The sequence below is a fragment of the Echeneis naucrates genome, chromosome 17, assembly GCF_900963305.1.
Source record: "Echeneis naucrates chromosome 17, fEcheNa1.1, whole genome shotgun sequence".
In the NCBI taxonomy this organism is placed as follows: domain Eukaryota; kingdom Metazoa; phylum Chordata; class Actinopteri; order Carangiformes; family Echeneidae; genus Echeneis; species Echeneis naucrates.
The window spans coordinates 6703413-6721426 of record NC_042527.1 but is presented as its reverse complement, the minus strand read 5'-3'; the positions used below and the strand labels follow the sequence as shown (position 1 = coordinate 6721426).

Genomic DNA, 18014 nt, shown 5'->3' with positions numbered 1-18014 from the left:
AGGATGTTGGCTGCAGGTACTTCTCAGGTATCTGGATTTATGAACAGTGCTATACACTTTGTACCATCAGACAACAGTCTCATTGTGAATGCTTTTGTTATTGTTCAAATCATTTTAGTCTGAACATAAATGTAATAAATATCTACCAAGGGTCAAAGCCTTAATGAATGAATGCTGCTTGCCTCTGGTGCAGACCATAACCATGGAACGGAGCAGAGCAAGGCCACTAGCTATACAACAATCCCAGTATCATAATAATCAACTGTATAGATTGGCACTGCTTCGTGGGTGTGCATTCATTGTATTTGTATTCTACAACCTTGAAAACTACTGATTGTATAAATAATCTATAATATAAATAGCTCAATAAATGAAGTGACACTGAAATAGCCAGTGGTTTCATATCCCGTCTGTCTATTCGTCATACTGAGGATCAAACCCTTGGCATGTGCCATCTTTCTTATGAAATGAGGTATTAAGATATTTATCACCCTAGAAAATGAGCGTGAGATTATTTATTCTATTATTTATCCATTACTGAGGAGTCAAAGCACCTTTCTCTGTCGCCCAGCCACATGATGGCAGCAGAGGTCCAGTTGAATTCTCAGGTTATTTCAATAACATCAAATCAGGCAAAATGTCATTCTGACATATATTTCTGAGCATGTTCATAGAGACGGTATGAAGGACAAGGAATAACGACAGGTGGAATGGTAGATGATTAACTGTGCATCTGTGTCTTATATGACCTGAGACGTTTTCTGTTTGATTGACTTGCTGCTCTGGCGTCCTCATTCGTGCCCACTTCCAGTCTTTTGATTCTTCGTCCCTTTTCCGCACAAGGTGAGTTTCAAATCAATTTTGAGGTCTGGCAAATGTTGCACAGATGAGTTTATGGTTCCCTCTAGCGATGACAACATGATAATGCATTTCCCATTTGACTGACGTTTTAAAATGTGGGAAATGAAACTCAGCGACAGAAATACTTACATATTTTAGATTTTGTTTTATGATATTTCATTCTGTTGTTATTTTTAACAAACAAAATTTGTGCGTAAAGAAACGACTGAGTCGCAGAAAAGGGCCATTTATCAACCTCTCCTTACAAATATGGATGTAAGACACGCACATGTTCTGGTATTCAGACCGGGTTTTCTCACACATCATGATTCATTTAGGTTTTAGCAACAAAGCAGTAATTTAAATTTTATAGTCATTGTTGCGGTCATATTATTTTTCCAGTAGCCGTTGTCGTGGCTGCCGTGTAAACTCGCAGAACACGTGACTCACATATCAGACGTGTCCGTCTCAACGTGGAGCTGTTTCGTCACCGCGAGTTTTAATTGCACAACGACCGGAACACTTGCGGGAGAGGATGGCCTCCTTAACTCCGCGTGAATATCGCACCACGACAAGCCCCGCCACCTCGGGTCGTGAGTGCGTGCGAAACAAGCGCTCCCCGGGCACGCTCGGTTTGAAGTGCGCAACAGCCGTTCTGCCTCGTCATTGGCCGGCGGACGCGCTGTGTCAGTCCGCGGCAGGTTGTGTGGATGACAGCGGCCAGCATCGCAACTCAACTCGCCGAACAAACTGCTCGCCCTGCTCACGCCGCCGAGGACAACCACAAACGGCGGGTTAAATTTAGTTGGCCGGCTGACTGACTGAACGGATACGACACTTTTAGGGAGCGCGGCGAGGATGTCTGTCCCGGCAGGAGAGGGATGAAGATGACGGCACAGTTATGGCGAGTTGTGTCAGTGTGGCTGTGCGTGGTTGCCGTGTGTCGGTAAGTTGGCCGAACGAGTCCCGTTTAAACTGTGCGGCGTCCTTTTGGCTGTGTTGTAGCTAGGTGTCCAAACAAAGCCGCTGTGTGACGGCCTTCTTTCGGGGTCGGTTTCGGCTACAGCACGCTAGCTAGCTGCTCGGCCAGCGCGGCTCTGCGTTGTGATGTGGCAGCTGGATGACTGCTGGCTGTCAGGGTCAAAAGTTGGCCAAAGTCTCCGATCAACTCTGCTAGGTTAGCTACCAAACAAACCCCCCTGATGCCAGCCTGCCCTATTTCGCCGTCATTGACCTGTTACTGCCTGGTTACTTGATTGAATTAGCTACTAAAAATCCAGCGGGTTAACCTTTTACTCTGTCACCACACTCGGGATCCAATGTGAGCAGCAGCTGACTGCGTTAAGCTCCATAACATTTCCTCTCCATCTGCCGTCCTGCCACAGGGCTAACGTTAGCCGACCGTACACAGATCTGGTCCTTTCAGCTCTTGACGGGATTAAAGGCCTTTCACGTCAGCCCTGATGCGAGCCGCAGGGTTTTTTAGGTCTGTGCCAATCAGACAGATCACGCTAAAAGCTGCAGAGGGAGAGGGAGAGATTATGCAGGTTGATTATGGGCTCCAGCCATGATGTTCGATGGGAGTCGCAACACATGACGCACAGTGAGTACTGTACGACAGATGAGGGTGAGATGATGTAATATGGTGTTAACGTCTTGACCTGGCCAACTTTGACAGTGACAGGCTTTGAGTGACGGTATTTTAGTCTTTGTGAAGTCTGTAACCTGGACAGCTGACACGGAGCACTTAGGTTTAATATAACGTGGGAGTGAGGCATTGCAGGTTTGTCAGCTGACTGATGTTTCTACACCAGTCTGAACTCTCAGGCATGTCACAGCAGCAGCTTGGCTGTCAATAATAAGTGATTGAATCTGTGCTTTTCTTGTTACTGAATATCAAATGTCACAAAGACTGGGTTCTTTGTGTCTTTGTGTAGGAACTGCAGATATTTGATGTGGGAGGAAATGAACTTGGTCACAATCAGAGATTTCGCCAGTCGTCAAACTGTGACATACACTTCAGGATGTGCACCTTTTCAATCTGTTTATATTAGACCACTACCAACCATCCTGTCCAATCCATTTCTTACCATCAACACATAAAAAAGATCATTGATATTGTCTGAATTAATTATAGTGATATAAGACTTTATCCATATGCGCCACCTCTATAGCAAAACATAAATGATGTACCTAACCTTTCAGAATGCACTGTACCTACCCGGGAACCAAAGGGTAACTTGTTATACATGGCACATCATTTGTTGCATTAATGTTGAATGATGTTGACAGCCTCACCTATCAATCAGGTGTGTCTCAAATACAATCTTGATGTGTTGACGCCTGCATGTGATCTTTGCACTTATGGAAGACGTGTATGGGGTATTTTTGGACTGTGGTAGTGGTAGTTTCCTCCTTCATATCCCACCTGCTCTGCAACAGCTCTGTTTATAGGTACTGCATACAATTTGTTTCTCCGACAACCCTATCTTATATTAGCTATTTCTGTACAATTATTTGAACTGTTACTTCCTTAAAAGTGAATATAGAGTTAATTAGGCTCCCCAACAAACAGCACTTCTAGCACTGAATACCATATTGAATAGAAAGTCAAGTGCATTAGCTATATCTGTAAGTAGTTAGTTAATCATTTAACAAAACATAAAACCACGGTCACCCTTTTGAGAGTTACACTAAAGCTGTTGGTTTTCAATCAGAAAACAACTTTACTGTTGTTCACTGATGTTTTTGTGACTTGTCTGGCCTCTTAAGTCAGATCAGTTGTTATTCAGAATCCTGAATAAAATCCAAATAATATCCTGGATTGTTGAGAAGTTGTAGTCACTGTTAGAGTGTGGCCTATGAGACTGGAGTTGGGAGAACGCGACATTATTGCAGTTATTTAAAGTCTTCCTCCTGTCAATTGTTGTTGTTTTTCTGCCAGGAGTAAAGACAGTTACTGTGGCCCCAGACCTCCCTTTCTGGCACCGTGCCACGAATAAAGCTATGGGTTTTAAAACAGAAAAGTTGGGTTCCAATTCCTTTCCACTCAGAAACATGAAACTTAATAGAAAAAAAAACTATGAAAGAAAAAAATTACAAAGGAGAAGTGAATGTTGTTTGTTCTTTATTTTTATTTTCACGAACCATGGAACATATGCTTAGCTATTTAGTGTTCACACTCTTTATCTCTGCTTCATTTCACTGCTGTCTTCTATTCGGTTATATAATTGTTTTTTTGTACCAGGGTCCTTCTGGCGTCAAAGTAAAGGTCTCTTTTAATATATTTTGACCTTGTGTTTCCTGCACTTACAAATTACTCTTTGTTCCTCACAAATTTCCCCTTGGGGAAATAGAAAATATGTTTTCATTGAAATTAATATGAAACTGTTGAAACGATATTAAAGACAAAAATACTTTCAACTAATTAAACACTTTCGAAACTTAAAACGAGTGCAGATTTAAAATTTGTTAAGGCTTTACATATTTAGCAAGTTGAGTTATGTGCATCTTGTTTGAGGCATGTGTACACATGTAGATAAGATAAATAGTCTGCTGTGGTATGAGCCACCTGGACTTTCTCATTGCATCACACTGTAAGATGGGAATACAGCTTCCCCTGTGTCTGATTCACCGTATTCAAATAAAAATCTCAGTTTTAATCAGTATTGATGATGATGATGATGAGGTTGATATCCTAATAATCTGTCTCTTTGTTGCAGATTCCAGGATATTTTACCAAATGTGTTATAAAGTCACCCATATTCAGATAAGTTGACTCGATGATATCATAACACTGACTATTCCTTCTATCACATAGGTGCCCTAGAGGCTATGTTGGTTGCACAGATTCGCATCAAGAGGCCCAGAGGCCTGTGTCCTCACAGGACCTCAGTTCGGAGGAAGAGTCAGGGGAAAAGACTCCTCATCACAAGGTAGCATCAGTTTCATATTACTATGAACACAGCGACAATGCATTTGCTCTTATGGTTCTCGTGTTGCTATTTGAAGTCACTTACATGATCATATATTTTTAGGTTTAACACAGGAAATTCACTGCATTGCCATATATATAAGATTTACAGCTATTCTACCTTAGTATGCACAGCATCAGAAAATTTGTACTTAGCTTTTTCAGATATGAGCGTTTTGGCTTTGGTGGTTAAGTGCGCGTGTGTGTGTGTTCTTCTCCAGGTTGAGGAGAGCTGGGACCTACTTGCCCAGCCTTTGTCTGAAAAGGAGCTTTTGATAGATGACAATCAGCAAAATGAGGTGCAGATGACACAGCAAGTGGACAAAAAAGAGCAATATTCAGAGGTATAGTTGTAGCATTGTTATAAATTAAACTGTAGGTTTGGGATACTACAAATGGAGTCTGTGCAAGGGCACTTGCTTAATAGATGTAATAATTTGAAAAGCACAAGCTAATTTTAGCATTTGGTTTCTCCCTTAACAGTTTCAAACCTGGAGTAGAAATCAGATACCTCTTTCATTCCATCCAGATCTTTTTATTGATCATTCCTGGAACATCTGAAGCTTTACATTTTGATTTTATCAATCCAGCCCTGGCTAATGGAACAACTGCTTTCACTCAACAGCTCAATTATCTTTCTGTTTTTCCATCAGCTCTTTGAAATGGATGAGTCCACTGTAGAGGAAGAAGTGGAGGCAGACAAGGAAACAAAGTCTGAGTCTGAACTTGAGGCAAGGTCAGAAAATCAACATCATGAAACTTCTGTTATTAAAGACCACAATTTAGCTACCCTGCTCCCATCCTCTGACACTGTGTCTGGTTTTGCCGCTGAGCTTAAAGAGAGTTCCGACAACATCCCAAATAGGTAAGCTAACGCAAGCCCTCAGTTTGTTTTTTGCATTTCCCTTCCCTTTCTCTTTCCCCCAGTTAGTTTATGAAAAAAATGCAACAAGAAGAACACATTCCAAAAAGTGTTTTTCCCTTGGGGATCCTCTGCAGAAGGAGTTTATATGTTATTTAATTTTAGTGTTTCAGATGATGCAGCTGATGTAGCTGCACCTGATATCCTTGAATCTGACCTTCCTCCTACTGACTGTGAAGAGGAAAATAACCCATATGACAGTGATAGGTAGGTGGTTTTAACCTTGTGGCCTCAAAAATAGCACAATCACATCCAACAGTAATAAGAGACAAATGTTTTTATGTTTCTACAGCAGTCCTTCAACTGTTCTGGAGAATACTTCCAATGTTCACATCACAGGAACTAAAACCCACGCTGACCCTCATTTGACTTCTCCACCCAGTCACAGCACACAACATCTGGAGGCTAATACATCACTCGAGCTCAAAGAACAAGTAAGGGCCTTTAATACAGTACAGTGTGAACTAGTTTTTTCTCATTATCAGAAAAAGTGACCCAGCTTTCATTTACTCATTACCTCTGTCAGGACCTGAGTTCCCATGTTACCACAGACACAGATTCCACTCAAAGCAACAAAGACCCCGAGGACATCCCCACTTTTGATGAGTGGAAGAGGAAGATGATGGAAGTGGAAAAAAAGAAGAGTAAGATAACATGTTGATTCTGCTCATGAGCTTAAAAAAAACAACAACATTGTGTGTATGTATCAGCGGTCAGCACGGCAGCATAGTGGTTAGCGCTACTGCGCAACAAGAAGGTCAAGAAGAAGGGTTTGGTTCTCAGCCTGGGGCCTTTCAGTGCAGTTTGCATTTTCCCCCCGTGTGACCTGTCCAGGGTGACCCCACCCTCCCGCAATGTGAGCTGGGATTGGCTCCAGCAACCCCCGCAACCTGGAAACGGATAAGCGGTTAAGATGAATGAATGATATATGTATCTACGTAAACTGCCATTAATATTTAATATGAAACTACACAAAGGCAAGAATTATTGAGTTAAAAAATTATTTATTGCTTTTTCCCCTAGCACTGTCTACTCATACCTCTAACAATGGAGGTTCTCATGTAGTGAAGAAGGTCCAGAAGAACTTCAATAACTATGCCTCAGTCGAATGTGGAGCCAAGATCCTTGGCGCTAACCCAGAGGCTAAGGTATTGTAAATGTAATAAATACTTCCCAGTGGGGACGTTGTTTGCTCTGTTCAATGTTGACTAAATGGAAAATGTAAACTGAGATTGATTTGTTAATTTGTCTTATTCAGAGCACTTCAGCCATATTGAAGGAAAACATGGACTTGTACATGCTAAATCCCTGCAGTAATAAAATCTGGTATGTAGTATTTTTGCATCTTTTGCTTTCAAGAAACACATGACTGCAAAAAAAAAATCCTTTCATCTTAAAGTTACTTTTCTTTGTTTGCTTTACATTCACTGTCGCTCAGGTTCATCATTGAGCTCTGTGAGCCCATCCAGTTGAAGCAACTGGACATCGCTAACTTTGAACTCTTTTCCTCGACTCCCAAGGATTTTCTGGTCTCTATTAGTGATAGGTATGCATTACAGCAAGAGGATGTGATATAGTATGGACATTTTTTGTTAAGGTTTCGTTTCTGTTTGCACTTTAAATTTCACTGTAGTGCATGTGCATGTACAATGCCAGGAAAGCTATTCAATTCTAATCAATTATAGTTGGTATGAAATTTAAACTATCAAGATCACATCATAATTTAAGACTGTTTAACTAACTGTGCTGTGTAAATGTCCTTCAGATACCCAACAAATAAGTGGTTAAAGCTGGGAACCTTTCATGCTAGGGATGAACGCACAGTCCAGAGCTTCCCATTAGATGAGCATCTTTATGCTAAATATGTGAAGGTGAGCATGAAAGTTTTTTCTTTCCCCAAACAATGTGCGCGTGTTTATAACATAGTATCGTAGTGTAAAGGATGCACTGTCATCTCTTCATGAAATTAAATATTTAGTATGTACCTTAAACAGGACTGTTTCTTCATACTTTCTCTCTGAATCTTTTTCAATGGAACTTTTGGCTCCAGTTAAGCCATCAGAAACTCTTCCTAGGTGGTAGAATAACTGTTTGGAGACTGCACTGTAGTTGTAAAATTTTTAATTGCTAAAAATCTATTATGTTGGTTTTACACTCTAGATGTAGGTGACCAAATGTCACATTTTGTATTTGAAGTGACTTAAACAAAACCATCACACACATACCTGTTCCTGTAATGAATGCATGTATAAATCTCCTTAATTTCTTCTCTCCTTTTTCTGTTTTTCTTGCCTCAGATGTTCACCAAGTACATAAAGGTTAGCCTACATTCTTGAAGTGGTCTGTGGTTGACTGAATGGAAGGGAATGTTTTTTGTCTTTCTTTTGTCTCAGGGACGTGGTCATCTTTAAACCAAATGAAATCTAACTTTCTAGGCTTTTGCTAACTCCTTATAACTCTTTTATTATGAACTTCTTTTAAAATATTCCTATTCTGTGCGGAGACCATTGGGTAATGTGCAAATTAATATCTGCGCAACATAATTCAAATAACAAAGCACATTCCATCAGATGATGAACTACACATTTTCTCTCAGATTTTCTCATTTAGTAACTCAATGCTAATCCACCCATCAGTGTACCTTTCTAGCACATTGAACTAATTATGAAAGCAACAAAACAAAATCAAAACTTTGCTATATGTCCATTACAAAACTGAGGCTACAAATGTTGATTTATGAATTCATGTATTTTTAGGTAGAGCTGGTCTCTCACTTTGGCTGTGAACACTTCTGCCCCCTCAGTCTCATAAGGTATGTCAGCTTATACTTTTTGAAAGCTGGTAAAAAGGAAGTGAGAAATGTTTGCGTGTTGCATATATTTGTTGGTCATTGAGCATTCTTTTTGATTTGGCATTTTGTAATGAACTCTGTTTTTCAGAGCATAGCTAAGTGAATACTGTCTCAGCTTTAGATGGTGTCAAGTGATATTACGTAATACTTGGCATGAGGTCAAGGTGATTCAGTTCACACTCACCAGAATATTAAACCAGGTGGGAACAGGTCAGGTATGCATATGTTAGCTGCTGCTGTCAGTCTAAATCTGTGAAATTTAAATATAAATCTGGCAGACATTTCTACACTCTACATCTATATTCTAACAATCAACTCACATGAATAGAAAGCAGTTTCCCGTGCAGTTTCTTATCGGATGACTTCCATAGAAGCTATCTGAAGATTTGAGAATGGACTCCTTTCACCAGCCGTAAAAACTCTTACTGAATATTTTTCTGTACTTTTTATGCCAGGGTGTTTGGTACAAGCATGGTGGAGGAGTATGAGGAGATAGCAGATCCCTCGGAAAGACCAGATGATCAGGATGATGACGTGGGTAAGAACTGAGAATTTTAAGTAATTAACACTGCAGGAATGAAACATCATAACATGTAGGATACATTCAGTGGAAACTGCTTGGCAAAGGTGGCCTATCAAAGCATACTCGTCATGTTTCAGGTTTATCAGTGCCCTTTAATTTTTTTGCTGTTGTGAGACTGATTTGTTTTGCGCAACACCTCCCTCAGATTATCTTCCTGGATATGCAGTTGGTGAAGTCAAGTCATCAAAGAATCTGATTGGATCCGCAAAGGGTAAGTTTATCAGAAAGGGATTTCTTCTGTATCCAGATTATCTGGATCACAGTTTTAACATTCTACTGTGGTGCATTTTTTTTCTCTTCAGATGTCATTTTGAACATGGTGAATAATCTGGCAGTCAATGTTCTCGGTGGAGGGCCAGAAATGCAAGGTATGACCAAATCAGTCAGTTGGAAGGTGCTCTCTGGCATTATACAAATGAGACAATTTTTTATTTTTTTAATTTTCTTGAAAGTAAAGTGGTCATTTCACGTCTTAACAATATTGTAAAGTTTGTGACTATTAATCCTTTGTGTGTTTAGTTCTAATGTGTTTTTACGAATATACATTTTGTAGGCAATATTTCATCGCATGAAGTGAACATTACCGAGCCATCAGAGCAGCTTGAAATCAACTCCCAAACTGCCTCTAAAGACCTTACTTCAGCGTGAGTACCTCACATTATAACTTATAGTTACTGTCCTGTATTACCTTCGAGATCACCTCAACAAATTTGAAAAGACCTGTGATTTTTAACTAAAGTATTTCATGAATAACCATATTGAGGAGAAAAAAAACCCAGAATCCAACAGCCTTTTCAAATTTGGCTGGGGTTGTGTCAAGTACATGACTCCATAAGGTAAAAAAATGCTTGTGAGACAAAGATGGGACAGGATATACAGTAAGAGCATCAGCAGGCAAATTAATATAAGCTGAAACACAATTTCACAGTGGTAAAGAGGAATGTGAAGAGCCATATTACCAATAACAGAATGAAATGCATGGATTACTAATTTCCATTGAAAGAAGTTTCAATGGAAACTAGTATTTTGGTGAGTGATCAGTGTGAAGGACATTGTAGACAGTCTATCACTATGGAAGGCTTTTACTAAACTTTAAGATCCCAGAAAATCCCTGTGCAGAGTTCTTCAACACTGGTATCATCCATTACCAGGGGCATTAAATTTGTCAGCAAGAATAAAGGCATAGCTAAAATTTTTTAAATAAATAAATAAAGTCATTAAATCTCACTGAAGGGTGTACTGATTTCCGTTGGTGTTGGGTCTTTGGTATGGGCAATTCATTATAGTTTAATTACTCGAATTTTTCTAGTTTTTGAAATTGAATGGCTTCACTATTTTGCAAAAAAAATTCACAGTGTGTAATTTACATTTAAATTGTATTGGCCAGGGGTGTTTTGTATTATACAGTGTATGAAATGGTTGTGAATGACTTTCAATGGGTTCATCGTTTGTATTGTTTTTTTCTCTTTAAAATCCCACTGTATTGATTCAGTGAAAGTCTATTTGCTTCTCCTATGTGTCAATGCAGACAAGGCTGCTTTCAGATTCTGTATATTGTAATTGATCTTGAAGTGTTTCATTGTTTCATATTTGAAATTCATAATTATAGTATTGTTGTCCACCTTTGCTGTATTTAATATGTATTATATTATTCTTTTACCTCTCTAGTCCAGACTCTGAAGAGGTAGAAGTCTCACCAAACCCCAATATCCCAACAACTGCACCCCCCTCTGCAGAGGCCCCTGCACCAGAGACCCCTGAGATTGATACAAAGATACAAGAGCTCCCCCCAGTGGAGGAAAAAGTTGTAATTCCTTTAACAAAAGATGAGGAAGAACCTATCTGCTCGACCGTCACGCTTTTGGATAATGAGGAGGAGGTGGAAGAGGAAAACGAGAAAAGGGATCATCACAAGCAACAACAAGAACATCAGAATTTCTGTGCACAGCTTCCTGCTTTTTCTTCTTCATGCTCTTGCACAACTTCCTTTCAGGAATATATTCATCAGCAGTGTTCAGTCCTGTTGTCCAAAAAAAGGAAATGCCAAACAACTGACAACAAGAAAATGATTCCTCCTGTCCACACATCCACTTGGCACTTACCCCTGTCCCCCTCCGCCTGCCCTGAACCACCGCTGCACTACAGTGAGATACATCACCTCCATGAAAAAGAACAAGCTTCTGAGCAGCAGCCAGAGAGTGGAGTCGGCCCATCAGAAGCACCACAGCCTCTGGGGAACATAATAGTGTCTCATAAAGAGTCTATGTCCGAACCTCCTGTGTTGGAGCCGAGTCAAACCTCGAGCTTTCCCAAACCCAGTGCCACTGATTCATCTGCTGCCAAATCTTCCCCCATTGTAGAGACACCACAGCCATCATCTGAGCAAACAGTGAAAGAGCTCAGGCCAGAAAAGACCCTGGATGTGCTGGCTGTAGAGAAGCATACTGAGCCTTCAGTGTCTCTCAGTAGTTTTATCAATGTGGAACCCACTGTCAGTGACACAGGGGACAATGTCACAGTGGAAACAACTGAGGAGAAACCTAATTTGGATGTTTCTCAATCAGAAACAAATCCCACAGTCCAAATCCCAGAAAAAACAGATCAGTCACAGGTAGTCCTTCCCACCACTGCCCCTCACTTGGGACATCATTCAGACTCACCAGGTGTACCTGAAAGCAGCACTGCTTCCACTGAGTTGTCCCATCCTTCTTCAGACACTGTTGCAGAACTTGAGCCTTCTGGTGGTGCTCCAGTCATCGCAGAAACAAAAACTGAAGATATCACAGAAGACACCTCTACATCAGGTGGCAATGGTCAGCTGCCTCATCCTTCTCCTCCAGCCCAATCTTCTTCCCCTCCCCCACCTACCTCACCTTCCCTCTCAGATATCTATGCAGAGACCCCCAATGGCACAGAACAGAATGGCAATCTGGTACACGGCTCCAGCCAGAAGGAGTCTGTGTTCATGAGGCTTAACAACCGCATTAAAGCCCTGGAGATGAACATGTCCCTCAGTGGACGCTACCTGGAGCAGCTTAGTCAGAGGTGAGCAAAGAGTATACACACCATATCTACAGAAAAAAAGCAGAGAGATTGCTTCGTGTATAAAATGAGCTGAAGATGTTAACGGTTCTTCTCCCTTGTTTTGATTAAAGGTATCGGAAACAGATGGAGGAAATGCAGAAAGCTTTTAATAAAACCATCATTAAACTCCAGAACACTTCTAGAATAGCAGAAGAGCAGGTGAGCAGACAGACTGTTGCCATGCAGAGATATTTGTCTGTCTTAAACATAGTTTCCTAAAGTAGTTTTTTCATTTTTATTCAGAATGCAGTTGAAATCGTTGCTGGGCACAGTGCTGACATTACTGGAGCCTTTTTCCGTGTGTCAGATGTAATTCTCCAATTCCATTTTTCTTGTCTGGGATTTAAGCTGCTTCTTTTAGTTAATTGTTTTGGTTTACAGGCTGCAGCAATTCACTTAATTCTCAGAGTTTTTTTTATCAGTCTGCGTCCAGCAACAGCATATGCTAATAATAACTAGCAAATAGAAAGTTTGCGAGTTGCTGTTGAAAATTGTGGAACATTTAGCAACTAAGAAGCCGGATAATCCATCCAGGAGCTGGAGAAAACAAATATAGAACTCAAAAGAGAGTTAATATTAGACTTCAACTCAGCAGATATCTCGACACATGCCTGCAAATGAGTCACAGCCTTGTTCCATATCTGATTAATGTTTAATTAACTAACTAATTGCCAAATAAGAAGCTGCTTGCTAACATGTTACACCAAATCAACTGAATAACATTTTTCACAGTGGGGCAACAGCTTGTTAATGCTGCCAGCAAATGAGAAAAAAGCCCAGTAGTACTTTCTATATTGCACCTTAAACTATTCATTTGTGATATTTCTACTGTTTAATAATGCAAACCTGTGTGTGTCTATTGGTCTATTTGTCTTTTTATCTCTTTGTCTGTGTTTCTGTGTCCGTGTATCTGTGTGTCTGTGTTGTGGTTGTAATATGTTATAAAATAAATATGTTGTCCTTTCTCCCATAGGACCTGCGCCAGACCGAGTCCATTCATTTGCTGCAGGGTCAGTTGGAGAATGTGACTCGGCTGGTTCTCAACCTGTCTGTCAGAGTCAGCCAGCTGCAGAGCGAGGTAGATACAATACCCCAGGCTCAAAGCCTTCATCTGCAATCACGCGATTTTCCAACAAGGATTAAACTGAGCAAATATAGTCCATCTTTCTGGAACCGAGTCATTAGGATGTTCCAGTACTTTTGCCTCCCAGGTTGTGACTCATAGTTGAGCAGAGTAAATCTTTAAGGCTGTGAAATACAACAGGACTACACTGATTCAACTTCTCAATAATTGCATGTTTGAATTTGTTCTTTCCTTATGCAGTACATTTCTATCTCTTATTTTCTATTGCCACTATTTTGCTATTGTTATAATCATCTTTTTCCCAGGTGTCAGACAGGCAGAACTACCTACTGCTCTCTCTGATGATGTGTCTGTGTCTTGGTCTGCTGCTGTGTGCCAACCGCTGCCGCATCTCCACTATTCCTCCAGCAGTAGAACCAGAGACACCCATACCGAAGAGCTACACCTACTGCTGTCCTGAAAGGTATGGTGACAGCTAAATATATATTCACTGTATATAAACGGAGAGAGAGAGAGAAAAAAAGAAAACGCAAGATGGTGAAAACAGCAGATGTCCAAAAAAGAGTGTCATCACCAGATGGACTATTGCACAGAAATACCTCAAGGTTACAATCCCTTGAATGGCTTTCATGAAGCCAGTTTATTGATGGGATAATTCAGGAACTTAGCAGCTGGAATCTTAAGTGATCCCACACTCGTGACTCTTGCCTTAACAAATGTGTTACATGCAGTTCTTACCACAACCAGAATTGTTTTCTTAATAGGCAATTCTCTTCCTGTGATGAGACGGGCTTAAAGAGGAGAGCATCCTATCCGCTGATAAACTCTGACTCCCTCCAGTTAGTCACCACTGCAGGTACCATTTGTGCTACTTAAGTCTTATCACAATATAATAATAAAAAATTGTTTTTCTAAACCCGAGGTAGTAAATAAATGCTAATCTCGTTCTTTGACTCACAGGTCCAGAATTGCTGCACCCAGAAGGGACACAGAGACTTCCAGCTGACAAAAAGGTGTGTAAAGGCAAATATGTTGCAGTGCAGAACAAGGGCTTGTGTTAAACAATTTATTTTATCCTTTTTTTTTTTTTTTTTTTATATGATGGAAACCTATGAACTCTGTCCATCATTTGGATAGATTTAGGGCAAAGTTTACATGGCCCACTGCTTGCTTGGGCAGGCAGACTCACAGACAGAAGACAGACAATTCTGACAGAAGGCTTTGAAGTGTGTCTGTGATCTAAACAGAGGGCGCACATGCTCAAGGATTTCCTCCTTGATGAAACAATAGCTTTAACTTCTTATTACTTGCCTCAAATCCAAAGCTGAAGTGGCGCTGGAAAATTAGGTCTGTTGCAGCAGATACCACCTTAAGCAGTCAGAACAAAATGAAAACAGCCTGTCCTGGGCGATGTCTCTTAATCTGTTCTCTACATACGCTTGTAAATTTATGAGTTATATTTGAAAATAAAATTGGTTATAATGGAGTTTGCATGCCACCGTCCATCAGTAGGGTGTAGAATGTAGATTTTGAACTACTGTAAAATATGGGTTTTGATTACTGGTTGTAAATGACTGTTCTTTATGCTTTCTCTCTACCTTTTCCCACAGAGAAGACGTCGTAAGGTGAAATCCTTGGAGAAAGTGGAGACTCTGAAACCTTCTTTTCATGCTGCTCCTGAACTGAATAATGGAGCAGTCATGTGTAACGGTGTGCCTATCACCACAAACCCTACACCCTTTACAAAAATGTTACTTCAACCTACCTTCAGAGACTCACCGTCAGAGGGCAGCTCAGAGGGATCCTCACATTCAGATGATCCCTCCTTTTGTGGCATCCCCACAGCCTGCTCTCGAATCTGTGACAGCTTCCCTCCACCTAAGACCCGGGCGGAGAAGCGGGCATTAAGACGCCATCGCCCCAAGCCCAGCTGTGCGGTGGTTGACTTACTTCAAGCCCCAAATAGGGACAGGAGTGAACCTTTGCCTATCTCTACCATAGAGGACTTAATGAACAGGAAACCAGAGAAAAGCTCTGGGACATTTAGGGTAAACGTCACCCTCTCAGGTCCTGTCTGAATTAGAAAGACTCTGCTCCCTCACTCACTGCAAGGATGTTCATTTCTGTAGTCAAAGGCAGCTGTACAATCCAAAATGAGACTCAACTCTCACTCTTTAGTTTTTAGTTTGGTTCATGTTCCTCTCTTGTCATACCTTTTAAATATGTCAAACTTCAAGTCAGGGAAATGTCTTCCCAGCTTACAAATAAAGCTTTTCTCATTTGTTTAGAAATGTTTTATTAATTTAAAAATGATAAAAAGTACTCCGCCACACACAAACACACACAGTTTTTTTAATCTTCTTTTTTATTTCACACTAAATCAAAGTAAATCTTCTGCTGGGATCTCACCTCATTCAAGGACTTTTACTTTTTCTAGTCTCGTCTTGAGAGTAAAATAATTAGGGGTAGAACACAGTGGAAGAAGACGTGCAAAGTATTAGCAGTTTTCTCGATTGAAAGTGGATGAAATGTGTTATATAGCACACATAGTCTGTGTTCTCATGTTTATGTTTGTTGCTGATTTAGTGAAGCCAAAAAAAGGGGGCAATTTACACACAACAAGGACACTTTTCAAAAAGTGATTAATTTTATTGATTTTGTATGCAGACTCTTGTGCCTGATATTTTTTAACATAGAGCCCGCACAACCTTATAATTCCCTTTATGCAGCAAATTAATAGACAGTGGTTTGAAAAAGTCAAGCATGGAATAATTCGGCTCCAACCTTGAGCCTTTGACATGTCTCAGGTTTGAAATGCCATTTTTTCCCCCCTCAAGCTGCAATTTTCAGTCATCTGAAACTGATTTGGTAGGTTTGAGTGGATTGGATCGTAGACTACCTTCCAGTAGTTTTATTCCTATCTAAAGTGATGCTGCAAGTGCCATTGAGGGAGTATTAAAATGAAGCATCTCAGCGGATTTGAGCTCAGACCCTCTGAGAGCTGTGAACATCCACTTCACTGAAGTAGCTGGAGCTGGTGAATGAGCCAGCCTCAGGAGTGCTGCTCTGTAGCTGACCCTGAACTCTGGGCTCCAGAGGAGAGTAATGTTGACCTGGCCACTCAAATAACAGTGTCATTGAAAGGTAACAGCAGCAGCCTATGGATTGTTGCTGACAGGAGTCAGAGAATGTATAAGAACTATATCTGAATGTTGTAAAGCACCAGATATATTGGGTTTAATTTAGGAGAATGGTGGATTGCTGTTTGCAGATTGCAATTCGCTATTGAGGAAAAAAGGACCAGGGATATTTTTTATATTGTGATGTAACCTCTTTTAAGTGCCCCTGACAGTCATAAACCTTCCTCTGATTGGCTGAGTGTTTTGGTTTTTTTTTCCCCCTTCACAGATTTTGGGTAAAATGGTTCATTTCTCTCAACCTTTAAAAAGGTTAAAATGTGTCGCATTTGCAAATAATTGAAATGACTGCACATGCAGGCTGACATTTAAATATTCATGAGCTGGTACATTTGGGTAAATATACCAAACAAAAAAAAAAAAGAAAGCCATTTCATCCAGGTCTGCAGGTAGAAGAGAACTACACTGTAGTTGCCTCGCTTATGTAAGTGTGATGTTGCTTTGTGCAGCAGGGGGCAGCGTAATCTTTGGGTAAACCCACAATGAATTTTGATTTAGTGTTACCATCAGTTTCCATGTGATGAGTCATTACTCACAATGTCAGTAAATGACTTCAATGCCTAACACACCTTTCCATCGCACCAGCTTATTTTGCTTCTGTCTTAGCTTTCACCACCACAGAGCCACCCAAACTACCGTCTCTGTTATCCTTGGTCGATTGAAACAAGGAAGAGCGTGGTTTAGTGGTGAACATTTGAAGTGTTTTTTTTTTTTAATGGGAAAAAAAAACAACAACAAAAAGAGAACTGACTCAGAATGTGTTTGAAGATGGGATCTCTTGATGTGCAGCCCCAACCAAAAGCATTTACTGTATGGCTCCAGCAGTGTTTTTCAAGTGGAAAAAACAGGATTAATTCTATTTACTTTTACACACAATGTCTCTTGCTGTGGTCAGGCATGGTCAGAGAGCTGGTGGTGAGAAATTAGGTTAAAACCTCTTTATTCATCTGACCCGGTTGGGTAGCAGGAGCCTTTCAGAGATAAGCGTGCCTGATGCGCTTTTCCCCCCCTCCTTCATTTTGTTAACAGAATTCCTAGGTTTCTCTTTGCCATGCCTTGCCCCAAAGATTATCTGTAAATGCAGAACTGCAATCCTCTTTTCCCAGGCACTCTGTTTTTATCTGTAGTCTGTGATGGACTGAACATCCGCAGGAAGCTGTTGTGTATGGATGGCTTTCATTTGGTATACAGGTGTCTATACAAAGTGTTAGCTTTATTAAACTATTAAAGGAGCACTCCACCAATTTCACACAAAAAGGCCAATTTGCTTGTAATAAGAAGAACGAGTCTTCCTGTGGGATCAGTTGTGCAATGTGCTTCATAGGAAAGCTGGCAGTCCACTGTGCTGTTGGTGTGTTCAGTTCAGTCTCCAACTGATCTCAGTTCTCACCTGAACTCCACTTCGTTCATTTTCCATTTTGTGTCTTAATGTTTGTGTTTAAACGTTAGATTCATAAGTCATTCATCTTTCTTCTTTCAG

General features: G+C 40.5%; 1 protein-coding gene across 3 annotated transcripts; it reads left to right on the top strand.

The window, feature by feature from the left end:
• The first annotated feature begins 1507 nt into the window (after positions 1–1507).
• Positions 1508–16715, top strand: LOC115057469 (SUN domain-containing ossification factor). Of its 3 annotated transcripts, none has more exons than XM_029524604.1 (24): positions 1508–1786; positions 4661–4775; positions 5035–5157; positions 5467–5678; positions 5841–5942; positions 6031–6169; positions 6262–6379; positions 6759–6883; positions 6994–7061; positions 7174–7281; positions 7501–7606; positions 8033–8053; positions 8492–8547; positions 9042–9124; positions 9315–9380; positions 9472–9537; positions 9723–9813; positions 10838–12214; positions 12325–12412; positions 13227–13331; positions 13643–13800; positions 14102–14193; positions 14298–14350; positions 14948–16715. In XM_029524604.1, the coding sequence occupies exons 1-24, from the start codon at positions 1722–1724 to the stop codon at positions 15413–15415; spliced, it is 4005 nt and encodes a 1334-aa protein (XP_029380464.1). In that variant the 5' UTR covers positions 1508–1721; the 3' UTR covers positions 15416–16715. The 3 variants fall into 3 exon arrangements, with proteins under 3 accessions (XP_029380464.1, XP_029380463.1, XP_029380465.1); XM_029524603.1 differs by having other exon boundaries at positions 6028–6169; XM_029524605.1 differs by lacking the exon at positions 8033–8053 and having other exon boundaries at positions 6028–6169.
• Positions 16716–18014: the final 1299 nt, after the last annotated feature.